Consider the following 26750-nt stretch of genomic DNA (forward strand, 5'->3'; position numbering starts at 1 on the left):
CTAAATGAAATATAAACATACACTCAAATACATGTTAGTTATGCCCTTATTTCTAATGGACTCTCAGTCCATGTGGGATTACCCTTGGCACCATTTAAAGTTCCCAACAAAGATGGGGCAGTGGGAGGCTGTTGATGAGATCTTTTCATCTGCATTGGCTGCATCTTTGAAGGACACCGATTGTTCAAATATATTTTTATTGATTATGCTATTACAGTTGTCCCATTCCCCCCCCACTCCCCTCCACCCTGCACACCCCTCCTCACCCGCATTTCCCCCTCTTTAGTTCATGTCCATGTGTCACAAGTTCTTTAGCTTCTATATTTCCCATACTATTCTTGCCCTCCCCCTGTCTATTTTCTACCTACCATCTATGCTACTTATTCTCTGTACCTTCTCCCCACTTCTCCCCCTCCCTCCCACTCCCCTGTTGCTAACCCTCCATGTGTTCTCCATTTCTGTGGTTCTGCTCCTGATCTAGTTGTTCGCTTAGTTTGCTTTTGTTTTAGGTGTGGTTGTTAGTAATTGTGATTTTGCTGCCATTTTACTGTACAAGTTTTTTTATCTCTTTTTTCTTAGATAAGTCCCTTTAACATTTTACATAATAAGGGCTTGGTGATGACGAACTCCTTTAACTTGGCCTTAGCTGAGAAGCACTTTTTCTGCCCTTCCATTCTAAATGAAAGCTTTGCTGGATAGAGCAATCTTGGGTGTAGGTCCTTGCCTTTCATGACTTGGAATACTTCTTTCCAGCCCCTTCTTGCCTGCAAGGTCTCTTTTGAGAAATCAGCTGACAGTCTGATGGGAACTCCTTTGTAGGTGACTGTCCCCTTATCTCTTGCTGCTTCTAGGATTCTCTCCTTCATTTTAATCTTGACTAATGTAATCATGATGTGCCTTGGTGTGTTCTTGGGTCCAACTTCTTTGGGACTCTCTGAGCTTCCTGGACTTCCTGGAAGTGTATTTCCTTTGCCAGATTGGGGAAGTTCTCCTTTATTATTTGTTCAAATAAGTTTTCCACTTGTTGCTGTTCCTCTTCTCCTTGTGGGACCCCTATAATTTGGATGTTGGGATGTTTAAAGATGTCCTGGAGGTTCCTAATCCTCTCATTTTTTTGAATTCTTGTTTCTTCCTTCTTTTCTGTTTGGTCATTTTTTTCTTCCTTCTGGTCCACCCCCTTGAGTCCCAGTTTCCTTTCCATCATTATTGGTTTCCTTTGCATTTCCCTTCATTTCAATTAGTTTAGCCTCCATATGTTCCTCTAATTTGTGAGTAAAATCAGCCAGTTTTATGAGCATACTGATTGATCCCCAGTGCTTTGAACTGTGCATCTGATAGGTTGGTTATCTGTTCATCGCTTAGTTGTATTTGCTGTGGAGCTTTGATCTGTTCTTCCTTTTCGGCCATTTTTTTTGTCTTGTGCCTGTTACGTATGAGGGCTGGAGTCTTAGGTGTTCACCAGGGTGGGGCAAGCTGTACGTGGGGGCGGGGTCCGAGAGGGAACAACGGCGCTTGTTCTGAGTTCTGTCGGATTTCATTCCCCTCTGTCGCATCACCCACGCAACCTGGGCCCTTCTGGTGCTGATTTCCACATGGGTGGGCTTGTGTGCATTCTAGGACCCTGTGGGTCTCCCCAGTGAATTCTCCTGTGAGGCTGGGAGTCTCTCCCTGTGCCTCAACCCCCACAGGTGTTTTCAGACCGTGTTTTGAGGCTTTATTTCCCAGCGCTGGGATCCTGGGTTGCGAGGTCTGGCTCGCTCTACCATTTTGCCTGGTTTATCTGCGCGCAAATGTGGGACCACCCTGTCAGCTGTCTTGCGCACGGTGCATTGCTTCAGAATCACCGCCTTGCTGGGTCTGCCTGTTGCCACCCTGCGCCCAGGGTCTGCCCGCCTGCACACCCAGGGTGCCTTTCACGCCCGGTGCCACCACTTACTGTGCTTCGACCCCTCTCTGTCTGGCTGCCTGACTCTGCCCCGCCTACCAGTCTGGATGATTGTGTCTGTTTTATCTCCTTGGTTGTCCAACTTCCATACAGTTCAATTTTCTGTCACTTCTGGTTGTTATTTTGTTTCTAAATTGTTGTTATCCTTGTTTTGGTTGTACGAGGAGGCACAGTGTGTCTACCTATGCCTCCATCTTGGCCGGAAGTCCCAAAATGCTCCGATTGTTTTTATATTAAATTACAATACTGAATTCCTTTTCTTAGAATTTGAAGAGAAAGCAAATAATGTTCATACTACTACAAGGTCTGAGAATTGTCTTTCCTCAGCAGAAGACAAATAATTCTTTTACTAAAAAGCTTTATGTGATTTCATGGTATAAAATTTAACAATAATATAAAATTAAATATAGAAGAGGCATTTATAAATAAGCAGTCAATGTAAATAGTTCTGAGTAGTTAGTCTGCTGCTCCCTTTTACCTTCTTTCGACAGAGCGGTTGGGCTGGTAGGTGATGTGGGTGCTATGTGGATGCGAGCAAGGCCCCGACCACATCTCCTGTGATTCGTTAGGGACCAGATGTAGCAGTGTAGACTGAGGGACAGGGGCCCAGAAACAAGGTGAATGCTCTATGTAAAGAGAGATCTCAGCTAGCGTGCCCAAACTTTTTTTTTTATTTTTAGGTTGTTAAGAATTTGTTGTTTGTAGCCAAAGTCTTATATTTACTGGAACCTGATTCTGGGGATAAGCAAGGTGAGAGAAAAGAAGACATGGAAGAACAAGCAGCTGTGGGATATGGTGAAGCCAAAGAGGAAGCAGAACAAGAGGCCCCTGCAGATGAGAAGGCGAACTCCGACGACGAACAGAATGAAGGGGGGAAGGGAGAGCACAGCACGCCAGCCACACTGCTGTGGTTGATCCAGAAGTTGTCTCGGATTGCAAAACTGGAAGCGGCCTACTCACCTAGAAACCTCTTAAAGGTAGGGTGAATGTGCAGAGTGACTGAAAGTGGTCATTTCTATTTGAGGTATTTCTAGGTGCCAGTGATCCTCCCAAGTCGCTAGGAACTTTTGCACCCAGAACTGCAGCAGTATCTGCTCCACTGTGGACCTTGTTTTGTAAATTAACTTTGTAGGGCTGTAAGGATAAGAGGAACACTTCTAATGAAAGCAATGTGTATTTTCAGAGAACATGCATCTTTAAGTTTCTCGGAGCTGTGGCGATGGACCTCGGAGTAGACAAGGTGAAGCCGTATCTCCCAGTGATCATAGCGCCTCTGTTCCGAGAGCTGAACAGCACCTATTCAGACCAGGGTAACTGGCCTCTCTTCTGAATACTTGCACCTCTCCCCTGAGTGCCCTCTTCTTTTCTGTCCTCCCTCCCTGCAAAGTGTAAGAAAGAAAACTTGCTAAATATCAAGACAATTAATAGTAAACAAATAAGGCTATATTTGTCTACTTTCCCTTATACTTTCTCATGTCTAAGAGTGAATGTTCCTTAAGAGATATTTTACTCCTAAGCGTAAATACTTAAAGAAAACTATAAATTGAGGTGGTTCTGAACCTCATAGTGCTATAAACAGTAACGAGCAATGAAATGTCATTATATTCTCAAGAATTATAAGGCAAAAGTATGAAATAGTATTTAAATACTTTTTCATGTTTTTTTTTCTTTCCTGGTGCATTTGGTATATCAACCTCACTGATCCTAAAATGCCTATTTTGATACTAGGAAAAGTGGGAAATTGGGGGCCAGAAAGAGAAGATAAAGTACCTTCTTCTCTTCCATGGTTTTAAAATAAAACAAATGAAGTGTATTGGTCCTAAAACCCTGAAAGTTTCCTTCCTCTTTAAAGAGGAAAAAGCAGTGGTAAAGATTGGGTCTGCTTTGGTTCTCATCAGCCAACATTTACTGAGCACCTAATATTTGCCAGGCATTTGGGGTTCAACAATGAGAAAAGGCCTATTGTCTATTTTCAAGAAACTTGAACAAGTATACTGAACTCTCCTGAAATTGATGCAGAAATCTGTGAGTGATTTATTTGCATTTGGGGGAGAGAAGGCAGGGAACGACGGGAAACAAAGCTTCACAAAGGAATCTTTAACACTCCGCCCTCCCCGCCCTCAGATGTTATGGCCAGAGCTAAGCCTCTGTGACCTATGAATTGGAGAGGGCCTAGAGAAACACACTTACCTGCCCTCATCTGCAGCACTGAGCAGATTAATAAAGGTAACCAAAAATACTGCCTTCTCATTCACAAAATAAGCTCTTCTGAGCCTGGAGTCCACTAGAAGTAGACATCTCTCCTTGCATCCTGGGTGAGGTGGTGGCTAGGAGCTGTGTCCAACACTTCTGCTGGTTTTCTCATTGCACAAATGTAGGGGTTAAAAGTGATAATGCTGCAGGAGTTTAAATCATGCATGTTGATTCTATAAATATTCAGATGTATCCTTTCCTACATCACTGTATCTGATTATTACTTTTTGTATGATTAGATCCTTTGTTGAAGAATCTATCCCAGGAAATCATAGAATTACTTAAAAAGCTGGTTGGGCTGGAGAGCTTCTCATTAGCCTTTGCGTCTGTTCAGAAACAAGCCAGTGAGAAGAGGGCCCTTCGGAAGAAGAGAAAGGCTTTGGAGGTGAGTCTGCTGTTTGAGATACAACGTGGCCTGTAAGGCTTAGTAACTAATTTTATTGGGGCTGTGTGCACACCTGTGCATTATGCCTACCCAGGGAGGAAAGAGGAACTTACCCGAGTGTTTGAGAAGTGGGGACTTTATCACTGGGGCTCCAGGTGTTCTTTAGCGGCCGTGCAAACACTTGTGTTTAAAGGTGAATAGAATGGTCTGTATGTGCACCTTGATATTTATTGGTTTAACATGCACTTTTAAAGTAATAGAAAATTTCTGTTCTTTTTCAAGTTTGTGACCAATCCTGATATTGCTGCCAAGAAGAAGCTGAAGAAACACAAAAGTAAAAGTGAAGCAAAGAAAAGAAAGATCGAGTTTCTGCGTCCAGGCTACAAGGCCAAGAGACAAAAGAGCCACAGCCTGAAAGATTTAGCGATGGTGGAGTGACGTGCCCCCTGTGTGGACAGAGTCTCCGCGTACCCCACAGCATGACTTCTCAGTGTGTCTGCCCGGCAGATACCACAGCAGGCTCTGTTATTTAAGCTAAACTTCTCAGAGATTGTAGAGTATATAGTTTAATATAATTATGCTCTTATTTTTCAATTAAAACATTTCATACTACTACTGTATCTTCACTGTCTAACAAGCATGTGATACTAGCAATGAAGTTGAAAAACATTTTAAAGATACACCTTAAATAGCAAGACAAAGCCCTGGCTGGTGTAGCTCAGTGGATTGAGCGCGGGCCTGCGAACCACACGGATCGAGGTTCAATTCTCAGTCAGGGCACATGCCTGGGTTGCAAGCCAGTTCCCTGCAGGCCAACTCCCAACAGGGAACGGACGCATGAAAGGCAACCATACATTGATGTTTCTCTCCCTCTCCTTCCCCTCTAAAGATAAATAAATAAATAAAATCTTAAAAAAAATAGCAAGACAAAATGTAGAAGTTAGGAATAAATTGAACAGATGATTTACAGTACCATTCTGGAGGAAACTGATACTTCATCAAAGGACATTAAGAAAAATCTGCACTAACAGAAGCACAACCGTGCTCGTGGATGGGAAGACTCGGTGTCATACGGTGCTGGTTCTCCCAAGCTGAGTCCCACTGGTGAAGTACACATCCGAGCAAAATCCCCCGAGTTCCCCATATTATCCTAAAAAGCTGATTATTCTAAAATTTTTACAGGAGATAAGCTGAACACTGCCATGATGCTTTTAAAAGAGAACAGGGTAAGGGGCTTTTCCTGTGAGATATCAAAGGAGATACAAAAAGTGCTGTCTGTGAAGGGAACACATGGTAAACTCTACTTCTTTGACACTGAGGACTTCTTAGGACAAGACAGAACTGGGATCTGGTATATACTGATGAAGGATCACAGTGAATCTGTGAATCAACAAAGAACACAAAAAAGTGGCAAAAGAGAAATGAGCAGTGCAGAGAAGAAAGACAAATGGTCCTTAAACATTAACATTCAGCTGACGTGTAAAGTTATGTACACACTGGTTGGTACATAGTTACTACGTTGAAACTGCCAACTACCACCTCGGCTGCTTGAGTCCCTAGACTCAGGATCTCCGCCCACACCAGAAATTAAAGGGTCAATACCTGCCAGGGTCCCCCTGCATCAGCCATGTCTAGTAGTTAAATATTTTAACCACGCCTGTATTCAGCCTCATTAATAAGGAAATTTACAAATTAACACCAGAATGAAATTCCATTTTGCAAACTTCCTATTGGTCAAGTCGACACCAATGTTGGTGAGCACAGCAGAGGGAACTCTCATAAACCACTTTGGAAGGTAATTGGGCATTATCTTGTTCATCTATGTTGTCTTCCCTCATTCTACACTGGATGTGGAAGCAATATCCTTTGTAATGGGAAGGGGGTGGGGAGGAAGAGCCACCTTACATGCCAGGCATTTTGCATACAGTTTTTTAATCCTCTTAGTACTCCTGAGAGCTTCCTGAAATTGGTTATTTTACAGATGAGGACACAGACTCGGATTAAATAATTTCCCTAAGGGTGACCTAAGTTGAAGGTGGCACAATTGAGATGCACATGCAGGACTGAAAGTCGGTGCTCCTTGTAATTATGGGGTTAAGATATCATAGCAGATGGCATGGGAATCAAATGTTCAAACATTCATAACTTCAGCACCTTTGTTTCAAGTAGTTTGTGTCTCAAACAGGAGTTCTCGTACTTCCAAGTATGAGATGTGCCAGAAGGATAAACGTGGCACATCTTGAAAGGCCAATTTCAATGAATTCTAAGTAACTTAAAGTGCATGTATTGCTTTTATACCAAAAGCAAAAATTAACACTAAGGCAAAAATCAGAACAAGTATCTCAGGTATACGGAGCACAGTTTTGTTTTAATCAGTATTTACTGAGTGCCTACTGTGTGCCAGGTGTACCACACTAGATGCAAGGGATACTAACAATAAAGTATGGGCCCTGGCTGCTGTGGCTCAGTGGATTGAGTGCCAGCTTACAAACCGAAGGGTCACTGGTTTGATTCCTAGTCAGGGCACATGGCTGAGTTGTGGGCCAGGTCCCCAGTAGGGAGCACGTGAGAAGCAACCACACATTGATGTTTCCCTCTTTTGCTCTCCCTTCCCCTCTAAGTAAGTAAAATCTTTTAAAAAAATAAATAAATAAAGTTATGGTTCCTGCTCTCAAGGAGCTTGTGTTTCCACAATTCAAAGTGCATCTCAAGTATCCTGAAAATAGAACTTTCTCAATCTCTTCAGTGTAATCACATCATAGCGCACCTACTAACCAGCAGTTATAAAATAGAATGTTAAAGCTGAAACCAACCTTTGATATTGCTTGGCCAAGTCTGTTTTATAGAGCATGGGGAACTGAAGGAGTGGCCATTTGTGCCTAGAACTCGATTTTTTGAATTTTTACAAATATCAACATACAGACTCCTGTAACATACCTGTATAGCTACTTCCTACTTGAAAAGGACCTTACTTACCATTTATACCACATTAAAGCAAGCATATATTCTTATACCCCATCCTAGTCTTTGTGATAAACCAGAGATCAGGGTCATCCAAGGTCAGCCTTCAGCTAACACAGCTTCATGGATCTTCAGAATTCAAGACCGTGAGGCCCCTGTGCCAGACAGCACCTGCCAGCCAGGGCCTCACTTCCCCATACTTCTGTTCTCACAGTGATCCTGAACTCCACTTGACAGCAAATCGGGAATGGGTGCTGGGGAATAATAATAAGACTCTAAGTCCCACAGGTGAAGAGAAAGCCACATTCGAGCTGAGAATGACCAAAAATGTAAAGGAAAGAGGCCAGAGGCCAACATCTGATAGGAGTGTTGGGGTCAGGAAAGGAACCTCTCGTGTTTCTGAGATGAGGTGCACAATGGTGTTAAGCTCACTTTACCAGCATCTGGTTTTTTTTTTTTTAATGCCAGCTGTTCAACTTAAAAAATGAAATTGCCCTGACTGGTGTGGCTCAGTGGATTGAGCACTGGTCTGCAAACCAAAGGCACATGCCTGGGTGGCAGGCCAGGTTCCCAGCTGGGGATGTGTGATGTGTGAGAGGCAACCAATGGATGTTTCTCTCCCTCTCTTTCTCCTTCCCTTCCACTCTCTCTCTAAAAGTAAATAAAAATCTCATTAATTTTTTTAAAAAATAATTTCTCCCCATTTTTGGTGATTACTGAGGACTGTGTCTACTTCTGTCACACGGCAGTCAATCCTGTGGTAGACTGGGCTGTCTGAAAAGTTCCTTTGCACACACATTGTTGATAGCCTAGTGGTAAACCTAATTTTTAAAACCAACAATGCTTAGTTTTCCCCTGTAAAGCCAACATGATTTTGACTTCAATCAAACTTGTATGTCCAATAAAAAGTAGATAAAAGGAATGAAAGACAGTCAAGACATCTTTTACAATGCTTCTTAAAATACATCTTTATTTCCTTCAGCGTGTATTTTTTCTTTAATGTCTTGTGAATTCATCAAATATAACCACTTAGGATTGCTTTTACTATCTCTACTAGTATGGACAAAGAAATTTACAGACATTATTTTGAATGTACAGAGTCTCCTTCAGTTAGCATAATTTTACTTAAGGAGTTAGGTCGCCTGTGTTGCACAGATGACATTTTCAGGAACTTGCAGTGTAGTTCATGGGACCAGTTTCTGACCCTGACCCTGAAGTCTCATTATGAGCTCTGCTCCCAGCTAACTAGCAGTTGGGCAAGCCAGCCCCGCAACCCAACATACCACTCGGCCCTAAACATTATACTGCAACCCGTTCTACCTACATCACAGGGCTCCTGCACAAACTGACTAGGTCAATATACATAAAACCTTTTCAACAACCATATAAAGTACTATAAAATGATAATTACAGATGAGTCAGTGAAGTTAACCACAAAATAATTATTTCAACTTCATGCCTATAACCAAAAGCTTTAAAATGGAACAGCTTAAATAAAGTGGTCATCGAAGTAAATGAAAACTGCATTACCCACACTACATTCCTATACTACTCTACTGAGTCAAACTTGGAAAACCTTAATTCATTTTAGAGGAAAAATATCTGAGCTACGATATTTATTAGTGTTTATACAAACAATCTGTAACCACTAATTCAAAAATAAGGTTTTCTCCCTCAATTTGAGCACATTCTTTAAATAGGACTATATTTGAATAAGAATTCTGCACAAATAGAATATATACCCTTAACACAAGAAAGGAAGGAATATTTTACATTACACAGACCAGATACTCAATTGGTTCGATCACGATGGGCTACCCTTCCAACCAAATACTTATTTTTCATATTTATTACAAATGCTGTAGTCAGTTCAGTATATGCCAACAATCACACACAGCTCTAACACTTAGTGTGAAGCACACCAGCTGTTTCCATAGGGATATGTGATACGGTCTTCATTTCAGAGGTGCAGAAGTGACTGGATTACTGTCTGCTTTTTAAGGTTTCAACTAACCTGTGAAGAGAAAATGGTTTTATAAAATTAACTTCAAAAGTTCAGGTATAGAGTATGATCATTTATACACTTTAAAATGGAGGTGGATTCCAAAGTACTTTAAATGATGAAGGCTAAGATAGTTATATTAGAAAATGACGTTATGGACTCCATTTCAAAGAGGGTCTTACAGTGTTCACTTTGTCTATGCTTTGAATGAGTAATCCAAAAAACCAAACATCTACTTTCCAGGCTGCTACTTGTACAGCCAGATAATGCAGTGGTGAAAACTAGTCTCCGTCCTCAAGAAGCTGATACACCCAACAAGGAGATGTACAAGTCAATCACAAGACAGTGTAACAAGTGCTACACCACTGATCTGTGCCAGGAACACCCACGTGTGTCGTAGGCAGTGGGCGTGAGATACATCAGGGAAGATGACAGCCTTAACCGAAGTCCTGAAGGGGAAACAATTAGAGGGCGAAGTGAGGCAGGAAAAAGACAAAAGTGGCAGAAAGTTGGCTTATCTAACTAATCAGGTAGGTGTGGTCGAGATAAAAGCCAATGCACGTTAAGGAAAATGGAACATAAGGCTGGAGGAACTTATATGATGAGCTGCTAAGTAATTTAAATTTCACCTTTAAGACAAAAGGGGAAGTTGCACATGTACACAGCAGCTGTACACACACAACACACACATATGCACAGATGGCTTGTGGAAACATGATGCTTACCATTCCATCGCCTCGTCAAGGCCAGTGCCTTTGGTTGCTGAAGTTTTGAATATTTGCCATTTTCGGTCCTTCAAGGCAGGTAATCCCAGTGAATTTGCCATCTCTGAGGGAGTCATGGCCTGTTCCATGTCCTGCTTATTTGCAAACACCACCAAAATGGCTTTTCTCAGCTCTTCTTCCTAAATTAAACAGAAGATACTGAATTTCCTTTAATCAGTGTGCTCACTTTAAGTTGAGGAAGACATGCCAAAAACGTCTTTATTTTAAAAGCACATGTCCTAATTATTAATATGTAATGAGCAGTATATGTTATTTCAAATTACAGAGAAGTACGGAAGAAAAGAAACTTCACCTCTAATCCGACCTCCCAAACACGATCACTGTTAAAATTTGGGTATTTTTTACTGCTTTGTAATTCAGATATTTATAGTGTATTTAACACAGAAATTTATACACCTAACAATCACATTTACATATAGTTCTATACCTTGCTTTATGAACTTTAGTCTAAACTAAACATTATATTGTGGATGATTTTCCAAATAATTAAAAACTTTTTTAAAAAGGTTAAATATACTCTACACTATGATTACATGCACCATAAACTATATAACTTTTCCAGTATTAAATTCTTTTTAGATTCTTTTCACTTATTAGAGAAACCCAAGTGACCAAAGTCACTACATAAAAGTCTTTGGGTAAATCTCCATTTCCTTAATTCTCTAAAAATGAAATCAAAGTATGAAATGTATCCAGTCTCTTGTTACATGTATAAACAAACTGCTTCCCAGAAAAGCTGTAACATGTTGAGTCCACCCACAGGATATGACAGTGTCTATCTTTAGTTCAGCCTTGGTACAACTGGAAAGTACGCATTTTCCCAGACACAGCATCTCATTAAATGATGATTGGGGTAGGAAAAATATAAATGTTATCAGCAATATGTTTTTCTCCAGTGAACTGTAGATTGGTGCCTTATGCTCACTTATCTAATGAGTGGCAGAGGTCAGTATGATTACAAACACCGATCCTCAGTCTCCGGCTCTCAAACGGTGCCCCGGTTCCCCGTCTGACTCTAGTTCATATTATCTGGCCTCTGAGCTTTGGGGGATTTTTATATGTATTAATAGAATTAAGTCTGTCTTTTGTAATTCCTTCTAATCCTTTGATTTAGAAAGACCTTCCTTATCCAGAAACTTTATACATATTTACTTATATATTGTTATAATTAATAACCATTTTTACATTTAATTCTCTACAGCATTTAGCATTTATTTTTGTGTATAAAGAAGGTAAAATAAAATAATTATGTGTAAGGATTTTTTTAAATTTAATCCTCACCCCAGGATATGTTTATTGATTTTAGAGGAAGAGGAAGGGAGAGAGAGGGGACAAGAGGGGAGAGAGAGAGAAAGCGGGAGAAACATCAACATCGTGATGTGAGAAAGAAACACCGACTGGCTGCCTCCCATCCACGCCCTGACTGGGGATCAAACTTGCAGCCCTTCAGTGCACAAGACGCCACTCCGCCAGGGCTGTCCATAAGTTTTGATGTAATAGTCCTGACTCGTACTTTACCTGTACTTTACATTACATACTAAGTATGTGTTGACTGAATCAATTAAAAGTTAATTGCTAAAGAATGAATAATTTTTAAATCTTAGTCCGTAAGTGTACGCAAGTCAAATCCTAACAGCAAAAATGACCTACCAACAATCTAGTACAACTTGAGAATTGTAAAACTGACATTAATAATCTGTTTCTTTTAAGCAAAACTTTGTATGATAAAAATGCATTATACCATGTGAATTACATCTAAACAAAGCTTTTATTTTTTAAAAACCCATCATATCCAAGGCAATTAAACATTCCCTTAAAATTCCTGATACTTGAATTTGGTCTAAGAAGCTCTTATGATAAATATTACACGATTTTGTTTAAAAACCCAAAGTTCAGTGACTTGCAAGTCATTAACAAGTCAGACATCCGAAGTAATCTGAGAATCCTTCTACCTGGGAAACCAAGTGGCCTAGCACATTTGATGGCTACACAATTCATAATCATAATTTTGGTGAGAAAAAGAAAGTGAATTTTTATGAGCATAGGCAATTTCATTATTAATTAGATTAATCATTAATACATTTGAAAAGCTTATTTAGCAAATGGAGTTTTTTTAAACTTTAAATTGATTATTTAATGCAGCCTCTGAATTCAGTCAATCAGCCAATAAATAATCTTACAAATCTCAGCGAATGCAGTGTGTGGAGTTCTTAAGTGCTATACACTGTTCCACACAAGGGATATTAAGGTAAATTTGAAGAATTTGCATTTTAAGATGGGAGACAGATATAAGGAAACAAAATATATTTTTAAATAAAGAAAAGAAATAATAAATGGTACAAAGAACAAAGTAGAATAAGGGATTTGAAAATAACAGACTCCTCTCTGGGGCAGAAACATGGAAGATGAAATACATCGACAAGACAGTCATACAAAGGCTTGGGGCCGAGGAGAGCATGCCACGCAGGCTAAGCAAGTGCAAAAGACCCTACGCCTGCTGTCAGGTGTGCAGCTGGGTGCAGTCCAAGAACAGAAAGGTCCCTGTGGCCGAGGTACAGGGCACAGTAAAGAGTAATAAAGCTGGGAGAGATACGCAGGGACCAGATTACGACAGAAATCCAGAAATCCATTTCTCTTTAATAATTCTGCAGCAAACAAACATGCTTATTCTTTATACCCATATCTGCATGCATAAACTAATTTATATAACTAGAATACATTTTTCTAAAAAATCACTTCATAGGAGTCACAGAATAGTTCAGTTTAAAAAGAATTCAATTCTGAACTTCCTAGAAATCAAGGATTCTCATTTAAAGAAAGTCACAAGGCTGGATATTTTTTGTCTGTGATCATCCACCCAACAGTGTTTCTGGAATAGGTAGTAATATGCATAGAAGAAAACAATAAAGGCATGGGGGGAGATATCCCTACTTTCCTTTTAATGGTTCCTGCATGTAATAATAAACAGTGAAAACAGCAAGCAACTGTAAATGATTTCCCCACATCTCTGTAAGATTTTCTTACCTCCAACATGGCAACTAACTCTGATTTGGAAATGCCAATTCGGTCTCGGTCACAACTGTCTACTACATAAATGACTGCATCTGTGTTTGAATAATAGCATCTCCAGTATGGCCTAGAGAAAATTCACAAAGAGAATATATAATTATTTGAAAAAAAGAAAGCATCATGTTAATTTATACGCCAGGATTTGGCAATGATGGTGGGGGTAAGGTGCCAATCCTGCACCACCCATGTTAGGATCAACTCCATAATGAGGCATTGTTTCTAACTGATCTATATATCAAATCCCTCAGACGTGAAGGTGGAAAGAATGTTGATAAACATTAAATCACAGGACCACGGAATTCAGACTTTAGGCTGAGAGAATATATTCAAAACCTATTAAACCACTAAATGTACAGACAAAAAAGTTTATACTCAACCTAATCATTACATCTTTAAGTCTTTAACTAGGAACTCTTTAAGAGGAATGGGTTCTTTTAAAAAATTGCTTAATGACTTTAAATAATAGGCATTAAACTGTTCACTAAAGATACCAAGAAGCAGAATGACTAAAGTTTGAACCAAACTCAAAAGTGGTTCACGAAATAATACAAGTTAAAAGGAAGCAGGATGTTTGGGAAACGCACTGTTGACCTTTTAAGTTGGTACCACAGAGAGCAACCGCTGCCGGGTCAAGCACAGGGTGCCGGGCAGAAGCCGTGAGCACTGGAAGGCATCTATGTTCACATTAGCCCAAAGCAGTGGCTCTGAAAGGCATTTTTATGACATGTAAAATAGTCTGTCTCACAGAGGAAAGAACCAAAGAACTAAATGGAAGATTCTTTTAGTAAAAAATTAGATCTCAAAATTCTTATGAAAACATTTTTTATTAAGGGGTATCTGAAAAACTGGTTTCCTTAGATTATAATTCAATGAAAAGAACAGGCAGTTTCACCTCATTCTAAACTAAGTGGCTTCCATTTAAATGACAAGAGAAGATATATTTTGGTTTATCGCTGTTAATCCTACAAGAGCCAATCAATGTTACATACTACAAAATAATCTGGTCTTTGTACCATACCTGATACTGGTCTGCCCGCCTAAATCCCAGACTTGGAATTTGAGGTTCTTGTATGTTACTGTCTCAACATTGAATCCAATAGCTGAAAGATAAATCAGTGGTTTATGCAAACACCAGTGCATTTGACCTTCAAAGTACTCAGGCTAATGGAGTTCCCACAACAAAGGGCAACTGTTGAACTACATTATTGGTTGAGATATTATTCCATTTAAGACAAGACAATGTGCTATGTGACACACCCACACACACACCCACACACACACACACGATCAATTAGCAAGATCAGCACCACCCTCAGATTACATAAGAATCCCCAGTCACCTCTGCAAATACATAATTCTTAGCTCAATGGACATTCTATTATGTTCAACTCCTCTCATAATACAGAGCTAGCATATAAGTGTTCAGGAAGATATATTTAAAAAGAACGGCTGCAGGCATATTACAAAAACCTGAATTGTGGTAGGTAGCAAACAAACAGGGAACAAAACCAAGAAAGCCTGGATTCTCGGTTTCAGTGGGCAAGGACACGGCAACGGCTGCGTCCTGCTTTACGGAAGCCGGGCTCTCGAAGGCTGGCAGCCTCACAGACCCTCTGCGGACTNTACAGAGCTAGCATATAAGTGTTCAGAAAGATATATTTAAAAAGAACGGCTGCAGGCATATTACAAAAACCTGAATTGTGGTAGGTAGCAAACAAACAGGGAACAAAACCAAGAAAGCCTGGATTCTCGGTTTCAGTGGGCAAGGACACGGCAACGGCTGCGTCCTGCTTTACGGAAGCTGGGCTCTTGAAGGCTGGCAGCCTCACAGACCCTCTGCGGACTGGCTCGGGCACTCATCTGTGATAAAGTCACAGCTCCATGGTCAAAGGGAGGTGTCCCATCCCTTTTCCCTGCCATCTTTCTCAGGTGAAGCCCTGCTACCGCACAGCTAAGGCAGGATACAACTGTTTTCACGGAAAGGAGTCTAAGGGAAAGTGCAGGGGATGCTAAAAAAGAACAAACTCAGGAGTTATATACACAAAGTTCACTAAGATTTTACAAGCTTCAAAAATCGTATTACAAACTGACAGCTGTAACTAAACAATTTTATTTTAGATTTAAGTTTATATTGGTAAATGATTCATAGGCATATGTGGCAAGTATGCCTTTTACAACCAAAAACATAACTGTAACATGACAAATTGGGGTGAAAAACTAAAAAGCACATTAGGTAGGAGCGTCACGGCCACCTTCACCAACATTAGGAACACAGCTAAGGTGCAAAGGACAAGCGTGTGGTGTCAATCAGCATTCCCTGAAAAGCCACCCAGCAGACTGTGTGCACACAGGGAAGATGACCAACACTCGGCAGTGATGCACAATTTTGAGAAACAAAAAATAAGGGAACTGAAATTTATTAAAAGTGGCAAAAAGAAACAAAAGATGCCACAGAGTTTTAAAAGTTCTTTCATGAAAACTAGCCACCTTCTTGCAATCTGGAAATTTAAATAGTACTGAACATAGAAATACCTTGAATGACAGAGTAACTTTAAAGGCATAATTTAAACACTCGAACAAACTCTATCAACACCTGAACTTAGTTGAAATGTATTAATCTATAAGGAAATTCAGGTCAACAAATGAAAAAAAGTATAAATAACAGAACAATTTTCTTATGGAGTCAAACAGGACTACTTGGGGATATTTCTCTAAGGTATCAACAACTAATTTATTTTTTTTAAAGATTTTATTTATTTTTAGAGAGAGAGTAAGGGAAAGAGAAAAAGAGGGAGAGAAATATCAACGTGTGGTTGCCTGTCATGCACCCCCTACTGGGGACCCAGTCCACAACCCAGGCATGTGCCCTGACTGGGAATGGAACCAGCGACCCCTCGTTTCGCAGGTTGGCACTCAATCCACTGAGCCACGTCAGCTAGAACAATCAACAACTAATTTAAAGTGGAGATGTTTCTTCTCTTGATAGTTTTAGGTCCAAGATTAATTCGACACTCAGACTTTTCAACTCCGATTTTATAACTAATCAATACAATTACTTAATTAAATATAAAATTAATCTATATATTAATTAATAAATATAAATAAAATTAATTTATATATTTATTAATTAATAAATATATTAATTAAATATATTGATATGTTAATTGATATTAATTAAAATACATAGTAACAAATATAGGGGGAAAAAACCACTCCATAGGTAGTATCACTTAAAATCTATCTATTTCTTTAAAGAGATTTATCAAGTATTTTATACATTTCACATATTTCGCCACTCAAAACCAGTGGATATTTGTTATCTTCATTTTATCACTAAAGATATTGGCTCTCAGTGAGATTAAGTGGCTTGAGTTCACTCAAGCAATTTTTAAAACAGCTCTAAAGGGCAAAATCCAATTGTGCCCAAGGGTCTATATAGTACACTAAACTGCTCAGTTATGGGAAAAAAATGCATTATCAATAATATGCTCATAATGGAAGTGTACAATCATTTCCAATCCTTATAATTACTTTATTATGTGCATTATTAATTCAGAAATAAAGTTATGTTAGATGGCAGACAGAAAGCCCCTACAATTTATCATATCAACACTTACTAGGAATGGTAGTAACGACTTCTCCAACCTGTAATCTGTACAAAATTGTAGTTTTTCCTGCTCCATCTAATCCCAAAATTAAAATCCTCATTTCTCGGGTTCCAAACAGACTTGAAAATATACTTGAGAAAAAGCCACCTTAAAAATAATAAAAGCAAAAAAATGTATTAAATATCACCTTATGAACTAGGCCCACAAAACATTTGATCTTGCCCTCTGACAGCTTTACCAAATTAAATATTATATCACTTTCCTCAATTCATAGATGAGTATTTTATCCTCCACTGAAATATATTATTCAATATCAAACAAGTAATTATTTGTTTTAGATAATATATCCTACATATATTACCTAAATATAGATAATGTCCTAGATAATATATCAGGCAAGCACAGAAGATACACTAAAAATAAGAGACATATGACCACTGCCCTTATGGAGCTCACTTTCTGGTCATGAGAGTGAGTATGTTGGTATGACCCCCCTACTACCCCTAAAAACCAGGGGGCGAGTGTGAATGACAATGGGACAACGAAATCCTCGCACATGAAAGGTAATGACTGTAGCTTATAGCAGCTGTGCCGCCATAACTACCTTCATCACTAAGGTTTCTATTAACAAACCAGCACAAGAGATTGAGACACAGAAGCCCAAAACACCTGATAGAAAAATCATTAAAAATTTAACTACAATCAATGCATCATGAAATATCTCCAGAAGGCTTCCTATATACGAGGTGTGGTGTAATACAAAAGCACTTATCAGCAGAGAGGAGGACTGTGGCTACCAGCAGTAGCTGAGTCAGGGAAAGGGAGAGATTTTAAAGCATTTGTTATAAGGTGAATAATTCTGGAGATCGAATGTACCGCATGGCCACTATAGTTAATAATAATATAGTGTACACTTGGAGTTTGTTAGGAAAGCTCTTGAGAGGTTCTCAGCATACACACACAATACACAAAAAGACAACTGTGTGACGTAATGGATGTGTTAATTTGATTGTGGCTATTATTTCACAAATATATATTGTACATCTGAAATACATACAATTTTTATTTGTCAATCATATATCAGCAAAGATGGAAAAAATTTAAATTATTATTTGGGGGGTGGGAGCTGGGTGGAGGAGGGAAAAGGGGCAAGAGAATGGGGACATCTATAATAGTGTCAACCATAAAAATAAAGTTAAAAAACTTTAAAAAATTATTCTTTATCTCAGCAGGGGCTCTTAGAAATGGACTGTGTTTAAGAAAACCCCTAAGAGTAAGTAAAGCGGATATTTAGAGTCTTTATTATTCTTTTTACAACAAAAGAAACAACTATTTTTTCCTTTATGATTATGGGGAAAAAAGCACCTTGGCTCGATTCTTTTCCACCAAAAAAAAACCCCATGAGATTTTAAGCACATTAAACAATATACAAAAGGTGAAAGCAAGTGATGCCATTCAACAATACATGGTTATCTGACAAAGAAATGACACAATTAAGAGCTGGGAGTCTGGATAAATGAACACACCATAGGCTAGAGAACCCTGGGAAAGTGTAATAGAAGGGGTGGGACTTGGCAAAGTCCTTTCTATCTCTTACAGGCTTAAAAAAAAAAAAGGCGGAAGAGCAAAACTGAAGGTGGTTATGGAAAAAGACAGAAAAGTGCTGGTGATGTTCCAGTGTAGGAAATAAAGTCCCCAGGAAACCGTGGAGGGATTTAAGTAAGCTAAAGAATTTCCACCTTCATTTACAGAACAAGGTAAAAAATCTGTACGTTCCTTCTGGGCTCTGGCAGGGAAGGAGGCTTTTTCTGACGCTGTGATGACAAAGTAATTCCCTCAACTGGCACTTCAGAACTTGAGATTAAAATTTCACTTATTAACCAGTAATATCCTCCCCACGTCCTTCTCCATCTTACTCTATTCTCTACGGGAAAAGCTACAGATAAGCAGACAACTGCCAAGTTGGCTATAACACAAAATTACGAGCAACATCTCCCTTTGGATTTTTAAATGGATGCGGTCAGCGACCAGAGAATCAAGCTTCCACTATGGGGTCAGATCTCATCTTTTACCCAAGAACCCTCATTGCCAAGCTTTGCAAGACCGACTCTTGCCTAGCCCAGCAAGTCCAGCTACGTCCAGCGAGGAGGTGACGGAAAGTTCGTGATCGAGGGAAAGACTTGGGGTTGGGCTCCCAGGGCGCAGTGCTGCCCGGCCTCGCGCTGCCCCCACCCCGACACCGCTGGGACGAAGAAAATTGAGCCGGGGGGGCCGCTCCAGGCAGGGTCCACCCCGACAGCTCCATCGCCAAGGGGAGCGAAGTCTTCAGCGCCCCCCTTCTCCTCCCGACCCCAGCCTCGGCCGCAGCCACCTGAAGCGCGCCAGAGCGCCCGTCTGAGAGCTCTCACCCATGGTGAACCGCCTGTCTGCCCTCGAAGATCGTCAGATGCCCGGACCTCCGCAGCGACTCCTACTCGAGACCCGATGCCGCCGCCTCCGCTCGCCGCGGCCTCCGGCTCGGGCTCGGGCTCGGGCTCGGAGGCGGTTTCCTAGGAAGCCCGCTCCGCCAGTAACTTCCACGTCGGCCACCCGGCGTGGGCGGGAGCGAGCGGCCACCGCGACTGCGCGCCGGAGCTGCGGCGGCCTGTGCGTCCGCGTCGTCGCTTTCGACGCAAGTTCGCCGCAAGCTGCGTTGTCGGTACTGTGAACGCCAGAAGAGGGAGAAAAAAAAGTCACGAATTCCCAGTGTCTCCTGCTTTTACTTTCTTGGACGGGAAGGGCTTCCGAAATTTCATTTTAAATTCTAACACCAAAAAGTGGCGAATCCGCTAATCACAAGTGCAAGTCGGCTTCGATAAGCTGCCAGACTGGACGCGGGCGCAGTCTGCAGCTTCGGAGAAGTTGCTAGTACTGACTTGCCCTGCGGGTGCGACCCACCTTGGCCTGGGTGCTTTTTCCGACAAAGCAATAGCTCTACGTAATAATAATAGGAAGACCCCCTCCGCCACCAATGTGCAGCAGACTTCCACTTAAGGCCGCTAACTGGATATTTTTGGCGTCGCAGAGGTCCGCAGGGTCAGAGTTAGAGGCCCTGCCCCCTTTAGTCTACCTGACTGGGCACCTGACCACTTTTCCGTGATTTGTGGTGTGTGTGGAATGGCTGATCCAGATCATGGGAATTAGGGTTGGACACCTGCTTCCTCGAGGGGCATGGGCTGGGTCTTGGCAGTGAGGTGTGTGGGAAGGAGGCAGCAACGCTTGGAGAGTGGGGGAGACGGGATTCTCCTAGACTCATTAATTTTTCTTTAAAAAGGTTGAGCATGCCTCTTGAAAAGTCGTAAAGATACCGAAAACTAAACTGCCTAACTGCTCATCCTGCAGTTCTCCCTAGAAGTAACTACTGTTACACTTTCTTGGGTCTCCTTCCTAATATAATTTTTACATATTATGTATTTATTTCAAATAGAGATTTTTGTCCATTCCACAGAAGTTTATGGGCTGCCTATGTTGATGTTGAGTTCAATTTTCAGACTGCTCCAGCTGCCTAAACATTGAACTAGATTTGCTTATTGCTTTTGGCTTCCCTTCTGCTCCCAAATCATAAATTCACAGGAATTTTTCTTGAAAGGAAAAGTTTTGGGTTTTAGTTAATTTGTTTTTGGTTTGTTGTTTGAGAAGGGCAGAGTTTCAGGGTCTCTTCACCTAAACACCTGGACCTTTAAGGCTCTGCTTTGGAAGGGTTGCCTTGTTCAGCTGCTGAACCTCAGCATGCTGTGATTCCACTGACCTTTCCCACCTATTCTTCATCCACCCCCAGACCCTCCTTTTGCCAAGATCAGCTGCTACCACTTGGCACTTCCTGACCACTGCTTCTTCAAATTTATATCCGTGTCAGATGTATGTTTCCAGTGCAATGCACATAGTTCCCTGAGAACAGATTCTGCTTAAAGGAGAACTAAAAGGAAAGATATGGCAAACTTTATATTCACACTGCATATTCTGAACCAAATAAGCAAATGAAATATATGTAAGGATGTTGCGTAAACTGAAGTGCTATATACAAATTGAAAAGTGTGTCGATACACCCTCCCTGGTGTGGCTCATTGGGTTTTGGGTGAGGACCTTGCTCCAGAGGCAACCACACACCATGTTCTCTCCTTCTCTTTCTCATATCCTTTCCCTCTGTCTAAAAATAAATGACTAAAATCTTTTTTAAAGCTGTTGTTAATACGATTAGACAGCATTTTGACCTTTCATAATGCACATTAAGCACCCAAATTACAAGTCACTATGGAAACAATACTGTGATTTAAATTAGACCCTTAAAGCCAAGGGTGTCAAACTCATTTTCACTGGGAGCCACATCAGCTTCACAGTTGCCTTCAAAGGGCTGAATGTAACTTCAACTCCTTAACAGTTAAGGAGTAATTACATTTGTACAGTCTTAAAATTATTTCAGCCCTTTGAAGGCAAACTGTGAGACTGATGTGGCCCCCGGTGAAAATGAGTTTGATGCCCCTGCTTTAGGCAATTGATCAAGAACTTTATTTTTTTAAATATATTGTATTGATTATACCATTACAGTTGTTCTATTCCCCCTTCATTCCCCTCCCCCACACACTCCCTCCCCCACCATTTTCCCCCCTTAGTTTATAACCTCGTGTCTCAAGTTCTTTAGATTCTATATTTCCCCCACTATTCTTGCCCTCCCCCCTATCTATTTTCTACCTACCATCTATGCTATTTTCTGTACCTTCTCCCCCCTTCTCCCCCTCCCACCCCCCTGTTTCTAACCCTCCATGTGTTCTTCATTTCTATGGTTCCACTCCTGATCTAGCTGTCTTCTTGGTTTGCTTTTGTTTTAGGTGTGGTTAATAACTGTGTGTTTGCTGTCCTTTCACTGTTCATATTTTTATCTTCTTTTTCTTAGATAAGTCCCTTTAGCATNGTTCTTCTTTCTGGTCCATTCCATTGATTTGAGTCCCAGTTTCCTTTCCATCACTATTGGTTTCCTGTGCATCTCCCTTCCTTTCAATTAGTTTAGCCTTCATATGTTCCTCTAATTTGTGACTACGTTCCTCTAATTTATGACTATAATCTACCAGTTCTGTTAGCATCCTGATAAACAGTGTCTTGAATTGTGCTTCTGAGAGGCTGGCAATTTCTCGGTCGCTGAGAGTTATCGGCTCTGGGACTTTGAGTTCTTCTTGCGCCATCTTTTGGGCTGTTCGTGCCTGTTCCATAGCAGGATCAGAGCCCTAAGGTGTTCACTAGCGCAGGGCAACTCAGTCGCTGGGTTGTGACGCTGTATGTGGGGGCGGGGTCAAAGAGGGACTATGGCGTCCTGTCTGCCGCCTGCCGCCGCGGCCCTCACCGGTGCCGCAGCTGCTGCCTCACCAGTGCCGCAGCTGCTGCCGTCACCGGGCCCACGCGTTTCGTCACACTGCACTCGAGTGTGCCACCGCCGTCAGCCCTCGCCCCCTGGGGCCTGCGTGGTCCATCTCACTGTGCGCGAATGTGCGACCGCGGTCAGTCTGCCCCGCACCCCATCTGGTTCCCGTCTGCCTGCGCGCCTGGGTCGGGGGCCCTGTCCTGCCCGACAAGGCCCGGTCCTGCCCTGTCCTGCCCGACAGGGCCCTGTCCTGCTCGCTGCTGGCTCCGCCCCTCTTACCGTCCCGTTGAATGGTTAGATGTAGTCAGACTTCCGTATAATTCAATTTTCTGTCCTTTGGTTGTGTCTTTGTTTCTCCAAACCTTTGTTGTATTCAAACTTGGTTGTGGGAGAAGGCACAGTGTTTCCACCTATGCCTCCATCTTGGCGGAAGTCCTCAAGAACTTTATTTTTTAAAATGAATCCATTTAATTCTTTACTTTGTGAAGGCCTGGTCCAGTTTCATGGATGCATCAAAAACAAAACAAAAACCTCTTTGCCATTCACTGAAAGCTTTGATCTAAAGATAAATCCCAACATACTAAGATTTAAGGTGTTGCCTTTGAAATTTTTCTAAAATAGATTTTGAACAAATAACTTCTGACTATTTACTATGTTACACATATGCTACACCTAGGAAATAGTCTAAAACAGTCTCTATTCTCAGAGACATTAATTAACCCAAGGGTATTTAAGACAGAAAATTAAAATGGCTTCAAGGGGGTGGAGGAAGGAAGTCCAAGGGGTTAAACAGTAATGGAAAAATACTATTTAAAAAAGTTTCATATAAAAAAAGCACAAAATAACTTCAAAAAGTGAGACACCTATAAATAATAAAGCCATAAAATGTCTAGAGAAATTAAATCTTTGTTGGTGTTTACATCCCACCTCCACCGTATTTTCCCTTTAATCCTAAGACTATAGTAATTACTTTCCCAGGAACACAATTTTCAATGCATAAATGCTATGTTAAGGTGGTGAAAAATAATGTAAGAAAACAACCATTTCATGTATCTTCTCTGAATATCTAAAGATAGCCATTATGCTTTAGAAAAGGTATGTGCCTTTAAGAAATACCAGTTTTCAAAATGTAGTCATTCCTATTAACATTGACCTGGCATGGCAGCTTCTGCTTCCTAAAATATACTTGAGGGAACAGAATTATAGCAGTGTTGTACAATTAAAGCTAAATATTTAGACTGTAAGCCTGTGGAATTTTATTATTCAGACGAGCATGTAGAATTGACCGCACCTCTTCCCATTCTTTGCTCAGATATCACCCTATTTAAAATTGCAGCCTATGCTACAGCCCCCTTATCCTGACTTTTTAATACAACTTCCCACTAATGTTATTATTTACTTATTTATTATGCTTAATATTTATTGTCGACATCCTCTCACTAGAATGTAACATTTTGAATGCAAATATTTATTTTGTTCACTATTTTGTTCTTGTACATTGGCACTACACATTTGTTGAGATACTTTTTTGAATTGTAAAATAAGTTCGTAGGTCCAATGCCACAAACATTAGATGATTTAAACACATATCATGTAATATTATTAGACTCGTTTCCTAAAATAGGCCTATCTGAACCACTTGTCCTAACTTGTTAGGAGAGGCCAAACTATCGTCCTCAAGAAAGTTGTCATATTAGAAGAGAAGCCACCAGGTGGCGGTATTGCTTCACATAAAGTCTCAGTAGAAAGCGATCCATTAGTCCAATCTATCAAAAGTTGAGTAGACAGTATAATCTTTTTCAAATCTTGGGCATCAGTAATAATTTCCTGGATTTTAAAGTGTGAGTGTTTGAATGCAGTCCAAGCAAGTAAAACAATTGTAAAACACCTATTACTATAAAGTCACAAAAAGATCAAATAAGTTCGGAATTTTAAAGCTAGAAGGCACCTCCGTTTCAACTACTTCAACTACAGATAAACTAGAAACGAGTTAAGCGGCAGTAACTGTGATCACCTGGTTTCCAGGTCTGGGGCAACTGGATTCTAATGTCTTTTGTAATGGAGCCATTTACCAAATGACTTGTACATTTGGTCAATTGATTTTTAAACACATGTCCATGCCTCAATAATTAGCTGCAGTTTCCAAAGTTAAAAATGTAACGTTTCTGTTGTGATCTAAAAAACCTTACATTATTTTGCTCAGATTTTATTCCATGAAGCAGAAACCTATGGAATATAAGTATAAATATATAAGTGTAACCAATGTAAGCTTCAGAGGACTTATCTTAGTGTATATTTATAATTGCATTTTAAACTAAGGAGCATTTTAAAATCATAACAAGATGTGGGAGTTTCACAATTTGAAATATGCATTATATTTCAAACATTTCCTTTTATTAACATATATTTTGCCAATAGTGAAGAATTTCTCTTTACTAAGGTTTTATTTAATTGAGATATAATTCACATACAAAAATATTCACAATTTTAACTGTGCAAATCAATAGTTTACAGTATACCCACAAAGTTCATTACTATCATTACTATCTAATTCCAAAACACTTTCATCACCCCAAACAGAAACTCTATACCCATTAAGCAATAACTACTCACTTCCTTTGTCTCTACTAACCTCTAATCCACTTTCTGGCACTGTAAATTTGCCTTTTCTAGATATTTTATGTAAGTGGAATCATACAATATCCTTTTGTTTTGGCTTATTTTAGTTAGCACAGTGTTTTCAATTTTTATCCATAGCATGTGTCACAACTTCATTCTCCTTTTCATGCTGAGTAATATTCTAATGACTGGATATATAATTGTTTTAATCCATTCATCAGTTGATGGACATTTGGGTTATTCCCAGTTTTGGACTATTTGAATAATGATGCTATAACTATTTGTGTAGAAGTTTTTGTGGGAATATATGCTTTTAGTACTCTTTCACCTATATCTAGGAGTGGAATTGCTGGGTCATACAGTAACTCTAGCTTTTTGAGGAATTACCAGAGTTTTCCACAATGGCTGCGTTGCTTGGCGGGATGGTTCCCCACCATTTTACATTCGCACCAACAGTGTTTCAGGGTTTTCATTGCTTCAGATTCTTGCCAACATTTGTTTCTCACCTTTTGAATTATAGCTATTGTGGTAAGGATGGTTTGGATTTGAACTTTCCTGACAGCTAATGATGTTGAGCACGTTTGCATGTGCTTATTGGCGATGTGTGTATCTTCTTTGATGAAATGTCTATTCAAATTATTTGCCCATTTGAAATTGTTATTTGTCTTTTTAATGTTGAGATCTAAAAATTATTTCTATATTCTGGATAGAAGACTTTTGTCAGATATATGATTTACAAATACTTTCTTCTGTGAGCTGCCTTTCCACTTTGTTGAGAGCATCCTTTGATGCACAAAAGTGTTTTTGAATTTTGGTGAAGTCCAATTTATCTGTTTTTTCTTTTGTAGCTTGTGTTTTTTGGTGTCATACCTAAGAAACCATTCCTAATCAAAGCTCATGAAGATGCACATGTATATTTTCTTTTGCGAGTCTTGTAGATTTTGCTTTTACATTTTTAGTTGATTTTTGAGTATGGCATGAGCTAGGAATACAAACTCATTCTTTTGTATGTGGATATTCAGTGGGTCCAGCACCACTCGTTGAAATTATTCCTTCTCTATTAAATGGTCTTGGCACTCTCGTCAAAAATAATTGACCATAAATGTACAGATTTTTTTCTGGACTCTCATTTCTAATCCGTGATGTATTTGTGTATCCTTATGCCAGTACCACACTGCCATGAAGCTTTGTAGCAGGTTTTGAAATCAGGAAGTATGAGCTTTCCAACTTAGTTCTTGTTTTTCAAGATCTTCTTGTCTATTCAGGGCCCCTTGCATATCCATGTGAATTTTAGGATCAACTTGTTCATTTCCGGAAAAAAAAAAAGGCAGTTGAAATTTTGATACAGATTGTATTGAATGTATAGATTCATTAAGGAGTATTGTCATCTTAACAATATTAAGTCTTTCAATCCATGAACAGAGGATGTCTTTCTGTTTGTTAAGATATATTTAATTTTTTAGAGAGAAGTGTTGTAGTTTTCAGTGTACAGATATCCCACGTTGGTTCAACTCATTCCTGAGTATTTTGTCCTTTTTGAAATTAAAAGTTCTTTACATGGCATCACACAAATCCATAGACAGACTTCTGGGAGCCTGCAAACCTACTGAAATTGTTTCCAGAATTTTATATCTGTATGCACATGCATTTTCCCCTCCAGAAAAAACAGTCCAGAACTTCCATTAGATTCTCAAAGGATCTGTCTGTGATTCCAAAAGATTAAGAATTACT

The 26750-nt window shown here is 40.0% G+C and overlaps 2 protein-coding genes across 4 annotated transcripts in view; one reads left to right on the top strand and one right to left on the bottom strand.

Annotated features, from left to right (window-relative positions):
- UTP20 (UTP20 small subunit processome component) overlaps nt 1–5194 on the top strand; it is a 91655-nt gene extending 86461 nt beyond the window's left edge. For all 3 annotated transcript variants that reach the window (XM_037067808.1, XM_037067809.1, XM_037067810.1), the window contains exons 59-63: nt 2626–2922; nt 3129–3255; nt 4438–4583; nt 4866–5065; nt 5121–5194. In XM_037067808.1, the coding sequence (XP_036923703.1) occupies nt 2626–2922; nt 3129–3255; nt 4438–4583; nt 4866–5021 (726 nt within the window). In that variant the 3' untranslated portion in view covers nt 5022–5065; nt 5121–5194. The remainder of the gene's footprint in view (nt 1–2625; nt 2923–3128; nt 3256–4437; nt 4584–4865; nt 5066–5120) is intronic.
- Nucleotides 5195–8257: 3063 nt separating this feature from the next.
- Nucleotides 8258–19636, bottom strand: ARL1 (ARF like GTPase 1). Its single transcript, XM_037068127.1, has 6 exons — nt 19417–19636; nt 17018–17155; nt 14419–14500; nt 13356–13467; nt 10272–10450; nt 8258–9558 (listed from the first exon to the last, which is right to left on the bottom strand). The coding sequence occupies exons 1-6, from the start codon at nt 19418–19420 to the stop codon at nt 9528–9530; spliced, it is 546 nt and encodes a 181-aa protein (XP_036924022.1). The 5' UTR covers nt 19421–19636; the 3' UTR covers nt 8258–9527.
- Between the last annotated feature and the right edge of the window lie 7114 nt (nt 19637–26750).

The sequence above is a fragment of the Sturnira hondurensis genome, unplaced genomic scaffold, assembly GCF_014824575.4.
Source record: "Sturnira hondurensis isolate 20B ecotype Veracruz unplaced genomic scaffold, ASM1482457v3 Scaffold0017436, whole genome shotgun sequence".
NCBI classification, from domain to species: Eukaryota; Metazoa; Chordata; class Mammalia; order Chiroptera; family Phyllostomidae; genus Sturnira; species Sturnira hondurensis.

Coding starts and splice junctions, on each gene's coding strand:
- ARL1 (XM_037068127.1), bottom strand. Junction 14,501..17,017: donor AGTCGTTACTACCATTCCTA/GTAAGTGTTGAT, acceptor TTTATCTTTCAG/CTATTGGATTCAATGTTGAG. Junction 13,468..14,418: donor GGCGGGCAGACCAGTATCAG/GTATGGTACAAA, acceptor AATTTTCTCTAG/GCCATACTGGAGATGCTATT.